Below are 16,919 nucleotides of genomic sequence, written 5' to 3' on the forward strand. Positions count from 1 at the left end.
ATAGTAAAAGCTAAAAGTAAATGTAAAGTTTATGAATACTTTAAATTAAAACAACATAATTTTAAAGAACAGTTGGTTTCTTATCTTTCCTGCTTATTACTGACTTTAGAGAACAATTACTTAACTCAAGTCTCATAATTTTAAATCCCATCTTCACACCTTCAAACAACGAAGGCCAGGCAGGCAGAGTGGCCTTCTTGTCACCAGGCAGCAGGAGGGCTGGAAGCTCCTCAGCCTCATCAGTGAGTGTGAGTAGAGCATGAGCTACATGAGTTCCAGTCTCAAAAACACAAGTCAAAACACATCCTAAAAATACAAACTGAGTGTGTAGGGTTCATGATGTGAAATTCCCAAAATAATCGATAAAAGTATTATGGTAAAAATATAATCTGCTTATCCTCTTAGAAAACGCATTAAGGTTTTTTCCTTATTAAGAAAATAGATTTTCAATTTATTAATGTGTCTACTCTGATTACTGAAAACACTAATCATGATAACTATAGTTGCAGCAATATAGACATTAAAATGGTTATTTGGTAACTAACCTTCTCTAGTAGTCCTTGTTTGAACGCTGGTTTCTAAAGCCGTACTAGTCATGTAGGCATCAAAAAAGATATGGGCAACAGTCATCAGAAACTCCACACTCGCACAAACGTACATTTCTTGGACAACTGCATCAGTCACAACAAAAGTTTTGATTTTTCTATACTTTATATCCACCATGTCCTTCTTGTCAAAGCCAACAGTCAATCCTATCATTCTGAAAACAAAATGACAAGGTGGTATGCATGGGTAACTTAAAAATAACCAAGCATAGTAATAAAGCTTAAAGGCTTCTCTATCCTTACCGAGAGCAAACAAATGTTCTGGGAGCATTTATCTTGGGAATAATGAACTTATAAAATTTTTAGAATACAATTGTTTCACAAAGGGGGAAAAACTGTATCTAAAAATTATCGAGTTCTGAGTGTTAGTTTATCTTTTCTTCAGGGTTTCATACATTTCCCATCTAATTACACTATTTCTCTGTATTTTAAAAACTCCATCCGCATTCCCACTCTGAGCACGGATCACGATGCGGTGCAGTACAGTTCTCAAGCCCCCAGGAAGACACTGGGAGTGGAAGGCACTTTCTCAGGGTGGGATCTACAAGAATGAAGCAATCTTTGTACAATAGCTCAAAATGATGATAATACATACCTAGGAGTGGCTTTCATGACATGTGACCTTTTATCATCTAAAATACAGTTTTTTACTGAGAAAGAAAAGACTGTAGAATCATCTGTATATATTTTTAAACTACTTATAATATTCTCCAACTTAAATTCAGCAAGTTCCAGAGAAGGATCGCGAACATCTGTAAAGGAGGCCTGTAGAAAAGGAATCCACATAAAATCACACAGAAATACAGGATCAAAGAATGCTTCAGGATAGAACTGTCTACAAGTTATGACTCTGACCTATATGAACCATCAACTTCTCTATTTTCTTTCTCTTTTAATTTTCATTGGTGATAATGAAGATGATGATGGTGAGGTGGTGCTGGTGGTAGTGGTTGTTGTTGCTGCTGTTGCTGAGAGAGGGTCTCCTATATGGCCCTGGTTGTCCTTTGTAGTCCATGCTACCCTTGAACTCCCACAAACCTTCCTGCTTCTGCATCCCAAGTGCTGAGATTAAAGGTGTGCGCCACCATACCTGGTCCTTCTCTTTTTATTCTTTTCTAGACACTAGACTGAACCCAGGACTTTGTTCATGTTAAACAGACTCTAGCGCTCAGCACTATAAGCCTCGAATCCTCTATTTTCAAAGGGCTTTCTAAAGAAAAGGTTACAAATGTATGTGTACTACTTTCATTTTTTCATATTTTCATCATAATAAAGATAACTCAATAAAAATGTATGAGATAATTATTGAAAATATCAATCTTTCTTCCAGAAGAATATATACTACAAAATACACACAAAACAGTAACAACAATTAATTAATAGCTATTAGTAATTAGTTTTAGATAGTTTTAGATAATTTCTTTACAAATATAAACATAGTTTCTATTCTTCACTTACCTCATCCGGCCCCGGACTGTAGAGTGCCATGGTGAGGTAATCGGTCTGGAAGCTCACGTTCAGCATCGTGTGCGCTTGAGAAGCCTGTGGGTGCACCTCCACCACAGCAGCGGTCACCACAGTAGCTGAGAGATTCAACATAAGGAAGAAGAGAAAACAATCCTAAGACCAGGTAATCAAAGTACTCTTGAGACTTATCAAATTATTGATTAATGGCTGCAATAAAATGATATTCAAGAAATTAAAACGGTTAAAAACTCTCACATGGAACTCTGGATTAACGTTTTCATAATAATGGGAGAGAAAGAATTAAACACTCAGAACTTCTGTTTCCTCTTGAGAAGCTACAATCCTACTTTCATAAATCTAGAATCATGAACATGGGACTTACTTTGGAGGTTAAATAAAATGTTTAAGATGAATATTTATATACATATATATGCACATATATACATATATTATCTAACAGTTTTTATTCAAATTTTACTTTAAAGAAACTAAGACAAAACAATGTATTTTAGATCTTATTTTAAAACTTGTTCTAATTGGTATTCAAAACTTTTATTTTTTATATACTTAAATTTTAAATCAAAATATATATACATGTATATATTAATTTAACTTATAATACAAACAAAACTACTCTTAATTCTCACTTAACCTAACTTAGACAAAAGTAATTTGTAATTTAACTGAGATAAATTTACTTAAAATGGAATATATATGCACCAACTTAATAATTCAATAAAATATTTTTAAAAGATTAATAGAATTGAGCAACCTCACCAGCCCTTTTCTTTCTTTTCATGCATACATTTCATCTCTGCTGCAAAAAGTTACTCACACTTATTTCTGATCTGCTTGTGGTCTCTACTGCTCTGATGAAAACGGATACCACTATTTTGTGTTCTTTCTTGTTTCACTTTTCTTGCTTGAGGGGTTATCAGTTTTATCAGTCTTTCCAATAAAGAAATACTTTATTGGCATTATTGTGTGTATGGATACCTAATGGTTTCCGTGGACTGAAAGTGGGTCAACTCAGGTTTCCAGGCTTGCTTGGCAAGCATCTACACACCTGCCACCTTGTGAATTTTATCATTTTCTTCACCTGTTTTATCTCAAGTTAGTGACAATTATTCTCTTATTTAATCAGTCTTTCTCTGTCATTTCCCACATTCATGTGTGGCTTTGAGTAGACGGGGACAGAAAACAGCTCTGGAACCATGGTGCTCCTTGGTCTAGAGGTCACCTACAAAGGTTTACCATGCAGAACGCTCCAACCAAGCGCCTTACAGTTCATCATGTTACAGCTCATCTACTACGCTTCTGTTAGATATTAATGTATCTCTCCACTACAAGCAGATTCTCTTATTTTACAGATAAATAATTTAATAAGAAATCATTTAAACTTTAGTGTATCTCAGTTCTGTACCATATTGCTGTAGATATTTAAGACCAGATAGCTTATCATGTACATATGTAGTTGAGTTTTTATACATCCTTTATGAAATCGATGCCGTCCGTTTCTTTCCTCTTCCTTTTGTATCATCAGGGGTCACAGCCAGGTCTTATGTATACTAAGTAAAAATGCCTCCGCTTAGCCTCTCCCGCAAGCCTTCTGAGTGAGGGTGAGGTGAATGTAACAACCAACACTTGACTGTGAGACCGTTGTGTGTGAAGCACTGTGAACTCCTCTGCAATGACACTGACTCCAGCCACAGGACAATTTTTGGTCCCTATTGTTCTCCAAGGTTACTACTATTGTTTGGTATATTTTCTTCTTTCCTGAGTCTTCATTTTTCTTGCTGGGATATATTTTAGAAATAATTTCTTTAGAAGAGGATTTGAAAGGATTTGAATAAACTGTGACTTACTACAATAGAATTATTTTGTTTTCAAATTTGGGAGTAATATTTGATCAAGTACAGAATCCTAGCTTCAAAGTCAGCTTGTTGAAATCTGAAATAGTTTCACTGTCTCTTATCGCTCAGCAGTCCTACTTTACCACATTAACTGAAAGAGCAGCAACAGCAAAACCCAATTTTCTTTTTATTGCTCTTTATAAGCTTCTCATAGGCAGACTGTTTTTCTCTAAAATTTTAAAAGCCTTACCTATTAAGGCCTAACATTTCAGTAAATTGAGTTTACCTCTGAGTCTTAGTTCACCAGCTTGTTGAAATCATGTGTTCTCTATGGCTGAGCAAGCTTCGTAAGTGTGGCAGGCTGAACTAAGTTACTTCTTTCAAACTTTTCTTCCATTCTCTGAGGCATCTCTACCACTAAAAATTAGCGTACTGGGACTGGAAGGAACTTCTGAACTGAAGCATCATTCTTCGTTTCATCTCCCTTCTCCATCCCTGGTGTTTGACTCTTTTACACTATGGCTATTACCTCAGGTCGTATGCTGCAACACTTACATTCTAATACTCTGGTTAATGTTATTTTGAAAAAAATGAGCAATCACATACCTTGTACTTGTAGTCTCCAAGAATTCTTTTCTACGGAAGGCCCACTTAATTGTTACTTTCACCCCACTGCAAAGTCCTTCGGAAGTCCCTGTTTGATTTGTCGGCCTACTTTCCCTAGAATTCAGTGTGCCTCTTCTTTTTCACTCACAATACAATGTTTTGTTCATCTTTGTTTATTTTATGTCTGTGTTCTATTGCTTTAACCTCATTTGGTACCACTCATATTTCACAATAAAAAATGGAGTTCATATTTTATCGACTTTGTGTATGATCTGAGTAGTAATGCTATAACGTATTTCAGGGTTTTGGAAAAGCAGGCATTTTACTTTAAAAACAGAGATTTGGGATCACATATAGAAATTAAAATAAGGATATGATTTTATTTTTGAGCCTCAAAATCATCCTAGTCTCCTACCTAAGCCTACTGGCTCATGTATTGGTGCCATAGTCAGAACCAGCCATATTTACACAGCACCTTGGCCCCAACACTGGAACAAGGTTTTGTTTTTTCTATTAGGATTCCTTTTATTATTTTTCAACAATCCAACTCTCCAGCTGTGGTGGTTTAGATGGAAATGGCCCCCACAGACTCATGTGATTGAATGCTTGGCCCACAGGGAGTGGCACTTTTAGGAGAGACATGACCTTACTGAAGTAGGTGTGGCTTTATTGGAGGAAGTATGTCACTGTTGTGGTAGGCTTTGAGGTCTCCTATGATCAAGCTATGCCCAGTGTGACACACAAGTCTCCTTTTGTCTGATGTCTGCAGATCAAGAAGTAGAACTCTCAGCTCCTCCAGCACCATGTCTGCCTGCATGCTGCCATGTTTCTCACTATGATGATAATGGATTAAATCTCTGAAGCTGTAAGCCAGCTCCAGTGAAATGTTTTCCTTCATAAGAGCTGCCTTGGACATGGAGTCTCTGAATAGCCATAAAACCCAAACTAACACCAACTTCTGTTAAAATCCATCAACTACAGTGATTATCCTATTGTCATATTTCTAGTTTTCTCATATTCCTAAAATATCAGTATATAAGGAGCCATCTATTAAATATGCTGCAAAACTGAATATACGCATTTATAGGAAGAAAAACAAGAATTCTCAGTTTTGTCAAAACAGAACTAAGAACTTTGATTACATACATATATTACATATAAAATCACAGAACTAAAAACAGATCATTTAAAATTGCCTACGTGAAACTAACTAGTTAGAGAATTATTAAGTCCGCTTTTACCAAGAACTAAAGAAAGAAAAGTTGTGGGATAGAGAGGCAAGAGAGAAGAGAGGAGGAAGAATCGGGAGAGAAAGTCAAGCTCAGCACAGACCTGGCGAATGGTCAGGAGGACTGGTGACCCCACTGGTCATGGTCTCTGGGTCCTTATTTGCAGAAGATGGAGCACTCAGATCTTGTCCATACCATATATTGCCATGCAATGTTTGAAAGACGGTTGTTAAGTCTTCCTGACTAAGAATGAACTGTTAAAAACAAAGTAAGACTTTACAAAAAGAAAATACACACACAGAGGGAGAAGATTTGCTTTAAAGAAGTTATTTTATGCGCATGGGTGTTTTGTCTGTGCAACACATACATGTCTGCTTCTGGCAGGGGGCAGAAGAGGAGGGCAAAAGGTCCGGTAGAACTAGTGTTTCAATAACTTAAAATCTGCCACGTGGATGCTGGGAATTGATTTCTAGGTCCTCTGGAAGAGTAGCCAGTTCTCTTAACACTGAGATCTCTCTCCTGACCCCAAGATTTGCTCCCACTCCCTGAATTCACAGAAGAGAAATGTACACTGGTTTGCCATAAACAAAATTTTAAGGCTCTAAACATTTTACTGACTGAATATCCAGTTTTCTGCAGAACAAGTGGTAATTAGTAGTTTATAAAATACAGATTTTTGTCAATTCCAATAAAGTATTTTATGGGTGTACTATATAACTCAGTCATTTAAAATTTTTAAAGTGAGCTTTCACCTTTATGTACCCATCTAACCACTTTAGATTTTGATTAGGAGGCACACTATTGTAAAAATACAGAATAAACAAATATGTTTGTGTAATGAAAAATAAAGTTTACAATATGATTTATATGAATTATTGTTTTTCACAAAAGTCCTATATATAAAGATTGCAATCTTGATTTTATAAGAAGCTGTAGCTAAAGGAGTAAGACACTTACCTTACAAATAATTAAGAAGTAATTCAACAACTTTAAAATTCTTTGTTGTGACCAAACCAAAAGCAAAGACCTATTTTAAGTGACATGACAGATAATTGAGTGTCATGTTCACTTTGTCATAATATGTAGTTAGATATTTTTTTAAACATTACTTAAAATGTTTCTATAAACGTTATTTTTTGTAAAGGTTAAGTTAATGTTTAATTCAAAAAGAATGAGTAAACTCCATTACCTTCCACAATGTAAGAGTGCCTTATCTAATCCCCTGAGGTGTCTTGGTCACTGTTCTATTGCTGTGAGGAGACACCATGACCAAGGCAACTCTTACAAAAGAAAAAATTTAATTGGAGGCTTATGTACAGTTTCACAAGTTTAGTCCATTACACCATGGCACATTTATCACCATCACAAACATACACACAAAAGAATGAAATTTGCAGGTTTGTTTTACGTTATGCTTTAATATTAATTGCAGGTCTCCAGAAAAACATAAACAACACAAAAGTATGTGAGTGATGAGTAGTGTCAAAATTGGCAGGATAAGTCTGTAGGATATTTAAACAAGGGGAGGAGGAATTTCCTCAGTCAAAGGTAGTTTGTTAACAGAGATCTGCAACCCTATCGGAGGAACAACATTATGAACTAACCAGTACCCCGGAGCTCTTGACTCTAGCTGCATATGTATCAAAAGATGACCTAGTCAGCCATCACTGGAAAGAGAGGCCCATTGGTCAGGCAAACTTTATATGCCCCAGTACAGGGGAATGCCAGGGCCAAAAAATGGGAATGGGTGGGTAGGGGAGTTGGGGGGGGGGGCTTTTGGGATAGCATTGGAAATGTAATTGAAGAAAATACGTAATAAAAAAAATAAAATCATCACCTTCTGTTAAAAAAAAAAATGGCCCCATACACTCATCGGTTTGAATGCTTAGTCACCAGGAAGTAGAACTCTTTGATGGAATTAGATGGATTAGGAGGTATCCCCCAGTTGGTGGAAGTGTGGGAGTAGGCCTTGAAGTTTCAAAAGTCCTGTCACACAGTCTCTGGCTTGGCCTGCTGGTCAGGATGTAGTTCTCAGCCACTGCTCCAACACTATGAGTGGCTCCTTGTTTGTTTTGTTTTGTTTTGTTTTTGAGAGAATCGCTCCTTGAACAGGATCTGTCCACCCTCTTAAGAGCTAAGATTACAATCATTTTTTTTTAACATGGATTCTAGGGATTTGAGTTCATCCTAATTTTATGCATTTAATTAAGACAACTTTCCTAACTACATTGTACTCACTTCTACAGCTGTCCAGTGTTTAGTTTCTACTTTTTAAATGAAGTAATTTTAATCTCACAAAATTTAACTGTTATTTGCACTGCCCCATTATACTTCAAAGATATCATCTACTTAAACTGTCCGCATGTAACTACTCACACTGCCTCTGCCTGTGAATTTGTACTCCTCTTCTTGTTAGAGCACTTAATTTGTGATTACTATCAAACAAGAATTGCACCTAGTATAATCACAAACTATATTTCTTAATTAGTACAGTCTATTAAATGTCCATCAGATACCGATTTTAATTGTCACTCTCTATTCTTGTTAAGCAGCCAGATGTTAGAGATGTTAGAAAGACTGTAAAGATCCTAGGACTGCTGACCTTACATGTAAGAGTAAGCTCTAAGAATAACCCTAAAAAGAATACTACAAGCTAAAAACTCACAAACTGGAGTAACTGGTATGCATGCATGGATTAACAGATTCAATTCTATTCTCTCATTGACACTGCAGGTTAAAGGGGGAGTGATCTAAATATATCTCTTCTAGAATGTACTGCAAAGGTGGCTAACTGATCTGAAGAATTGGGACAGAGGGAAGACTCATCTTCCTCAGAACTCCCTTCCAGAGGACAGCCAGCTAGTTACAGGCAGGCTGCAGCATCACCTTAACTTTCTACAGAGGATTTTTCCTGGGAGACTGTAAAGGAAGTTCTACTCTCCACAAGAATCTGCTTGTAACTATCTCAGAGCAAAGGTTCTCCATGGTAGGTATGTATGTATGTATATATATATATATATATGTATATGTGTGTGTGTGTGTGTATGTGCTTTGCTAAGTTATTTCATATATTTCAATAGTGTCAAATATCACTAATGACTCCTCAATTTTGCAAGCCTAGACCTTTCCATAAATTCTTCACTAACATATCTATCAAATAAACTTCATTCATGTAAATTATTATAAACTATAACTTTAATTGTCTATTGTTTTGAATATGTGTGTGGTCCTTACACATGTATGTACATGTCCACATGTTATATGGAGGAGGCCCAAAGTTGATGTCAGGTGTCATCTCAATCGTTCCCTTCTTTATTTTCTGAGGTTAGGGTCTCTCTCGTTCGAACCCAGAACTTGCCGATTAGATAATCGCCAGCATGCCCCCAGGAGTCCGGTGTCTACTGGCTTAGCGCTGAGATTGCAGGCAGCTACAGTGCTGCTCGGCTTCACTTTACACGAGGGACTAGAACACCACTAGTGCTTTACCCACTGCTTTACTTCCTTGCTATAAATTACACACTGGATTTAGACCTCTTTCACCAACAACCTGGTTCAGGGTAGCAAGTCTTGTGAAGAAAGAGACAGCATAGCATTCCTGTCAATATATCTTTAATATCTAGCATAAAGGTTAGCACAGAGCAGGCACTCAAATATCTGATTGAGAAAGAACAGAGAACATTCAATAAATTCTACTTTATAAGCTACTATTTTAATTCTAACCAACTGGATTATTCTTAAAATGTAGCAAAGAAATTTATGTTGCCAAGAAAATACTATTCAAACCTAAAAGTAATCAAGAGCAGTGAAAACATTACCTCCATGGGCTTTAGCTGAGCTTTTATATTAAAACAAGGGACTTCCTTGTACCATTCCCAGGATAAGTTCCGTTCGACAATCACTTCCAAGTTCAAAGGTAGTAGCAGGTCCAGCACTTCCTGGTATGTATCATTCCTAAACTGAGACCTATTGGAAAATATAAATTGTTCTATGTACATCCAGTAAGAAAAAAAGAGAGGATGATTAACTTTAGAGTATTGGTCTTTATTAAATAGGAGACACTGGCAACTTTTGTGTAGAGAAAAATACAATTACATATCAAAATGGGATGTCCCATCTCACTAAAGACTTAGGTGACTTTCTCTAAACTGTTACATATCATAGGGAAGTAAGACTTAAAAATGGGATTTTTCAGAGAAAGGTCAAAACCACTAAGCTGTGGAGGATTACCTCTATAAATTCAGTAAACAGATCTCATTTTTGAAAAAGCATTTTATATGAATACACATGTGTCAGAACACCATACTACTCTGCAAGAAACAAAGTTGCAGCATATGAAATTATCTGTGGATCAGAACAGTAGAAAATGCAGAACTCCACAAAGATGCACCTATGTTACTCCGGGTGGTGTGATAGCGAAACCAAATCCCACTCAGGACGCTGTAATCCCACAGAGGCTTCCTTAGCACGACCCTTAAGGACAACGATGGCTACTCAACGATAATATCCCTTATATTTTAATCACCTTCAAAATCTTTAAACTAGGTTAAGACATGACTTCAATTTTAGCTACCAGCTCACCCTTAATAACATGGGCTTAATTAGGGAATCTCTCCGAATATCTGGTATGAGGCCATTAGAATAAAATTACATTTAAATAAGTATAAATAGTTAAAATCTCCATTTAATGGTAGTGAGAAAAGACATCGAGAGCCCCACAGGGAAATATACATAACAGATTACACAAGGCCATACAATGTTACATGTTTTTGTTTTTCATGAAAATAAAAACTCCATAAATATTTCTGGATAAAATTATTCTCTGTAGAAAAAAAAGTAATGGCTGTGTAAAAAGATTACTTTACCAACAGGAACACAGGGCATCGAATGAGGGATGGGGTTGCCATCCCACAGTCACACCTCTGACCCATAATTGTTCCTGTCTGAAAGAACTGCAGGGATAGAAATGGAAAGGAGCCCGAGGAAAAGAAGGTCCAGTGACAGGCACAAAGTGAGATCCAGCTCAAGGGGAGGTCCTAAAGCCTGACACTATCACTGAGGCTATGGAGTGCTTACAAAAAGGACCTAGCATGACCTCACTCTAGAAAACCCAAGCAGCTGAAAGAGTCAGATGCAGATGTATGCCCCCAACCAATGGACAGAAACTGCTGACCCCTGTGGTTGAATTAGAGAAAGGTGGAAAGAAGCTGAGGAGGAGGGTGACCCTGTAAGAGGAACAGCAGTCTCAATTAACCTGGACTCCAAAGATCTCTCAAACACTAGGCCACCAAACAGGCAGCATACACCAGTGGATATGAGGCCCCCAACACATATATAAGCAGAGGACTGCCGGGTCTGTGTTCAGTCAGAGATGATGCACCTAACCCTCAAGAGACTGGAGTCCCCAGGGAATTTAGAGGTCAGGTGGGGATGGGGGTGGGAGGTGGGAACATCCTTGTAGAGACAGAAGGGAGGAGGAGGTATGGGATGTTGAACAGTCTAGTTGGAGGGTGAACCAGGGGGTGTGGAGGGAAGAATAAAATCTAGAGTGTAAATAAATAAATAAATAAATAAATAAATATAACTGAAAAAAAAGCAATGAACTTGAAAAAGTACTGAGACATTACTAAGATAGAAGGAAATTTAAAACATGAAACTAATATATAATTATACTGTTAAAGATATGTGCAAATAAAACAAATCAGAACAAATAAATTAACTGTTAACTCTGGATATTTAAAAGAGTTAGCAACTTTTATAAGTAAAGATAATTATTTTGGAGATAAAACAAACAAGTACTATAATTTAAGTACCCACAAATACTGATATAAAAGCCATCATATAATTTGAATGCAGACCATTTAAATTACATCCTATCATTTCTTTAAACCAAACAAGATAGTTTTTGCAGTTTAGATTCTCCAGGTTTATAAAATAGCTTTAGCTTAGAATTAGAGTTATCATTGTATACTAAGAGCTATTATCAACTGGGGCAATGCCTATCTACTGGAAGTGGTCTTTACAAGTTGTATCTCCTCTTTGTTGAGTATTTCGGCTAAAGTAATCACCATTGGGTCTTGGGAGCCTCTTGCTTCCCTGCAGTCTGGGACTTTCCAGTGGCTACGCCCAGTTCCTCATCCTCCACTGCTACATATTTTTGTTTGATTTCCTGACTCTGTACTTCTCTCCTGTCCCTTCCAATACCTGATCCTGCCTCCCCTTTTCCCTTCCCTTCCTCTAACCCTTCCAGACCCCCCTCTACCTCCTGTGATTATTATCATTTTTATTATTTATTTATTTTGGAGGGGGAGTTGGTTTTTTGAGACAGGGTCTCTCTGTGTAGCCCTGGCTGTCCTGGAACTCACTCTGTAGACCAGGCTGGCCTCAAACTCAGAAATCCACCTGCCTCTGCCTCCCAAGTGCTGGGATTAAAGGCGAGCGCCAACACTGCAGGGCTCCTGTGATTATTTTGTTCCTCCTTCTATTTAGGGATGAACTATCCACACTTTGGTCTGCCTTCTTCTTAAGCTGCATATGTTTTGTGGGTTGTATCATGGGTATTCTGCCTTTTGGGCTAAAAATCCACTTATCAGTAAGTAAATACCACGTGTGTTCTTTTGTGTCTGGGTTACCTTACTCAGGATGATATTAACAGAAAGCCCACACACTCATGGGAGCTGAACAACTCTCTACTCAATAATAACTTGGTCAGGAAAGAAATTTTTAAAAAATTAAAGCTTTTTAAGAATTTAACAAATGAAGGCACATCATACTCAAACTTATGGGACACAATGAAAGCAGTGCTAAGAGGAAGACCCATAGCTCTGAGTGCCTCCATAAAGAAATTGAAGAGGTCATAAACTCGCAGCTCAACAGCACATCTGAAAACTCTAGAATAAAAGAAGCAAATGCGCCCAAGAGGAGTAGATGGCCGGAAATAATCAAACTCAGGGGCAGAAATCACCCAAGTAAAAACAAAGACAAAAACATTATAAATATTTTTTTCATCATCTAAAAAGCAGTTTTCAAGTATTTCTAGGTTGTCTTTTGAAAGGCTATAATTGATATAATGAGAAGACATCTTTAAAAAAAAATCACACAGCACAGTTACAGTAAAATAAGAAAAGGATCGGTTTCTTTTATACAAATATATTGTGAAAAGCTTACCTGTATAGTCTCATTTTACTCAACTTTATTGTTATCAAATCAATTACAGGTGGGATATTACTCTGGGTCTCTGTTACAGTAACAAATATATTTTTCATTGTAATTAATCCAAAATCAGCAACAAAAACGTTCTGAGACACTGGAGACTGTGGAATGAGCACAACTGGAGCCTTGATGTTAACATCCAATGCAAACCTAGAGCTCTTTCGAGCCAGTTCCTTTACACCATCAGCAGCCATCTCTGCTGCTTGAACAGTTGCTTCAGCCAAGGCATCTTTAACTGCTTGAAAATTATCTATAAATGCCTATAAAGGTGATAGAATATTAGTCATATCACATTTAATAAAACAAACAGTTATAAATTATATTAACTGTAATTCTACCTCCATAAAGCAAAATAAATACGTAAATAAAAAAAGGACAGCAAATATAGTTATAAAATACAAATCTAGTCACCAGAACAATGCCAAGAGGGATATCTGAATGTTCAATAGTATTATTTCCTTATGGTGTACTTTCTCTAAGTCCTAATCACTTTTTACATTTCACTCATGTTTGCAGTTTAGATTTAAAGTCTATGAAGTATTTAAGAACTCTCAGGACTAGTTAAATGGTTCACTGGTAGAAGTGTCTGCTACCAGCTGAACACACAAGTTTAGCCTCCAGGGTACTCCTGAAGGAAGGTCAAAAACTGACAACTAGGACACACAAAACTTGAAATTGTACACCAAAGGAAACAAGCAACTGAGTGAAGATTAAGTTCATAGAATATGAGAGAATCTTTGCCAGACATACATCCAATAAAGGATTACTATCCAGACTACATAAAGAATTAAAAAAAGTGCCAAAACAAAAACACCAACAATCAAGACTCAAAAGATTCATGAGACATATCTCTAAAAAAATACCTCAAAACAAATAGCTAAAAAATATCTTACAAAGTGTTCAATGTCCTTATCAACTAAGAAAATTCAAATTACGCCATCTTTACACAGTTGGAAAGGCTAAGATCAAGAAAACAACTAAAAATAAATGCTGCTGAGGAGGAGGGGAAAGGGAGCCCTCATTCACACCTGTGAGGATGGAGGTTGTATCCTCAGCACCCACATCAAAGCCAGGCAGGTGTGCTGCCCTCTCATCTCATCAGTCAGTAAGAGTGTGGAGGGAATGCACAGACTGAGCTAGGTAAACCAGTAAGCTAAATGAGACTCTGCTCTAATATATAAGGGAGAGAGCACACACACACACAACAACAACAACAACAACAACAACAACAACAACAACAAAAGAGACTAGAAATCAGTATAATACCAGGAAAATTAAATAGCTAACAGCAAGGGTACAATAGGAATAGAAAAAACTTATGAAAGGCAGAACTAAAGAACTCAGAAGTTCTATGGAAAAATCTTTTCAAGATTCAATTTTATTTCTCAAAGTCTACTTTTCTTCATTTCTTAATGGTGACTTTATGTATATTTGGCATATAGTTTTTGAATAAAAGGTAGAAAATGCAAATGTTTACATTTATGATTTAAACAATAAGTTCAATTAAAGTATACTGTAATATATATATGTATATATACACACACATACATATAGTATACTATACATTAGTATGTTAACCAATTAACTAAAATATTTATCAAAATATTATATAAAAGATATACTAAACATTTTGGTTGTTATGGTATATAACAAATCGTTTAAAATATGTACATATATATATATATATTTGTACAAATCTTCCTAGCTTGGTCTCTATTCTATTTTGGACTTCTTTTAATCAAATGTGGTCTTTTAACCTGAAGATACTATAAAATTTTTCTATGAAGTATTTTTGCATAAGGAAAAAGCAAATATGAAGAAATATCCTTTGTTACTCTAGTTTTAATTTGTAAAATATATTGTTAGGCCAGACATGATGAAATATACATTAATTCTCAGCACTTGGGAAGCAAAGGCAGGTGGGTCTCTGTAAGTTCCAGGTCATCTTGGTCTATTCTCTAAGTTCTAGGCCAGCTAGGGACATATCTTAAAAAAAAAATATGTATGTGTATGTGTGTGTGTGTATACACACACATACATATATACATACACACACATATATATGTATATATATAATATATATACATGTACACATAAATATATGTATATATGTATACATTTGTGTGTAAACATACATTACATACACACATGTGTGTTTATGTACATAATCTAAAATTTTAATGCATGCATAATTTTTAAGATGGGTCTTCATCTATTTTTAAAACATAGCAATTTCTTTCTAGAAAAGTAATTTATTAAAATACATACCAATATAGAATACAGGAATTTTGTGATGAACACTACTTCAATGCAACCAACAGTTAAATGAACCCGAATGTCAACCACACTCATATCTGTGTATGCATAGCCAGCAGTTGCATCCATGTAAGAAATCATTTTGAAGCTGAAAACTTCTTTTCCAGTGATATAAAGAGCCTTAAAGAGACAAGAACCCCAAATGTCAAAAATCAATATTTGAAGTATTATACCCCAAGACAAAAATGAAATGAAGCAAAATAATAAAATATTCTACTATTTGGAAAATCTTCCAGAAATTTGAGAAAGTACAAATGAGACAACAATTCAAAATGCTTTATTAGAATTTGTACCCTAATGCGTTTTCTGTTGTCTTATGTTTGATAACAGAGGAGAAGAGATCTGTATCTCTCTTGGATTTTCTGCTTTGCACTGAGGCATCACAGAAACAACTTTAGTTAACTTTCAAAGCTGAGACACACCACAGGCACAGATTCCCTATACTCAAGTGTCTCATTCCACTAGGTCTGAGACTTTGAATCTTTTTTTTTTCATATTCTTCATTGGAATATCTTAGATTTAAACTTTTCATTCTTCATTGATTGATTAAGAATTGTTTTAATTACTAAAATAGAATTGCTTAAAATTTCCAGCTCCATATTGCCAGTTTAAAATGTAAGAGACAAGAAACTATGTTTTTTGTTTTTTTTTTAATTTAGAACACAGTATTAAGTTTATAGTTTTCTTGACTCTTAAATTCTAAATACAGTAACTAGGGGTTGAAAAGCACCAGGAAAACCAACCACAGAACAACAAGTCCCAAGAAGAAAAAGTATGAGCAATTTTGGAAAGCAGAAGGAAGAAATGCAAAACAGGAAGTTAGGCTTCAGATGAGATGCACAAAGCTAGACTGAAGACCATTTCACACCCTAAAAATAACAAATAGCCGAAGAATTATTATAATTTTCTCACTGCTATTAGAAATATGAAATAACAATACAACAAAGTATGCTATCATCTAAGAAAAATCAGGAAGATTCCAAGAGGAAGGGATGGCAAATATTGTGAGTTAAGTAAGAACAATTCAGCTAAAACATGGAGGTTGAGGGAACACCAATGCAGGGCACCAAGTCCCTGGGAAACTGAAACAGTCCTTCCTCCATGGCAGGGCCTTCCTTGCTGGCCTCTGCTGGGAATGCATGAGGAACGACTCAGGAGAATTAGGGTTTTACTCAGAGCAGGTCCTGGAAAAATGAAAACATTTCCATTCATCCCACTCAAGGCCCAAACACTGGGCTACCAAGATAGCTCAGGGGCTATCAACACCGATCACCCTTCTAAAGGACTGGGGTTCAATTTCCAGCATCCACAAGGTAGCTCAAGATCAGTTATATCTCCAGTTCCACAGGATCCAACAACCTCTTCTGGTCTCCATGGACATCAGACACAACCATGGTACACAGAACAAAAGACACAGAGACAGATGACAAAATATTCATACATATAAAAATAAATACATTAATTATTTTAAAAGGCCCAAAGCATGGGTGTGGGAGGGAGGAATGGGAGAAAGATACCTTGGACGTTAGTGAGGCCCAGCTTTCAGTCTGTCTGTAGGGGGTAGAAAACCAACTAACTGGGGAAAGATCATAACTATGGGCGGGGAGAAGGGAGGGGATGGGGATTTGTGGAGG

At 36.3% G+C, this 16,919-nt stretch overlaps 1 protein-coding gene across 4 annotated transcripts in view; it reads right to left on the reverse strand.

Annotated features, from left to right (window-relative positions):
- Positions 1-16,919, reverse strand: part of Vps13a (vacuolar protein sorting 13A) — a 165,706-nt gene that overhangs the window by 70,518 nt on the left and 78,269 nt on the right. For all 4 annotated transcript variants that reach the window (NM_173028.4, XM_011247256.3, XM_006527126.4 and 1 more), the window contains exons 32-38: positions 15,238-15,405; positions 12,925-13,229; positions 9,576-9,723; positions 5,864-6,014; positions 2,064-2,188; positions 1,201-1,370; positions 546-760 (exon numbers count right to left, since the gene is read on the reverse strand). In NM_173028.4, the coding sequence (NP_766616.2) occupies positions 546-760; positions 1,201-1,370; positions 2,064-2,188; positions 5,864-6,014; positions 9,576-9,723; positions 12,925-13,229; positions 15,238-15,405 (1,282 nt within the window). The remainder of the gene's footprint in view (positions 1-545; positions 761-1,200; positions 1,371-2,063; positions 2,189-5,863; positions 6,015-9,575; positions 9,724-12,924; positions 13,230-15,237; positions 15,406-16,919) is intronic.

This window comes from Mus musculus, chromosome 19 (assembly GCF_000001635.26).
Source record: "Mus musculus strain C57BL/6J chromosome 19, GRCm38.p6 C57BL/6J".
Lineage (NCBI taxonomy): Eukaryota > Metazoa > Chordata > Mammalia > Rodentia > Muridae > Mus > Mus musculus.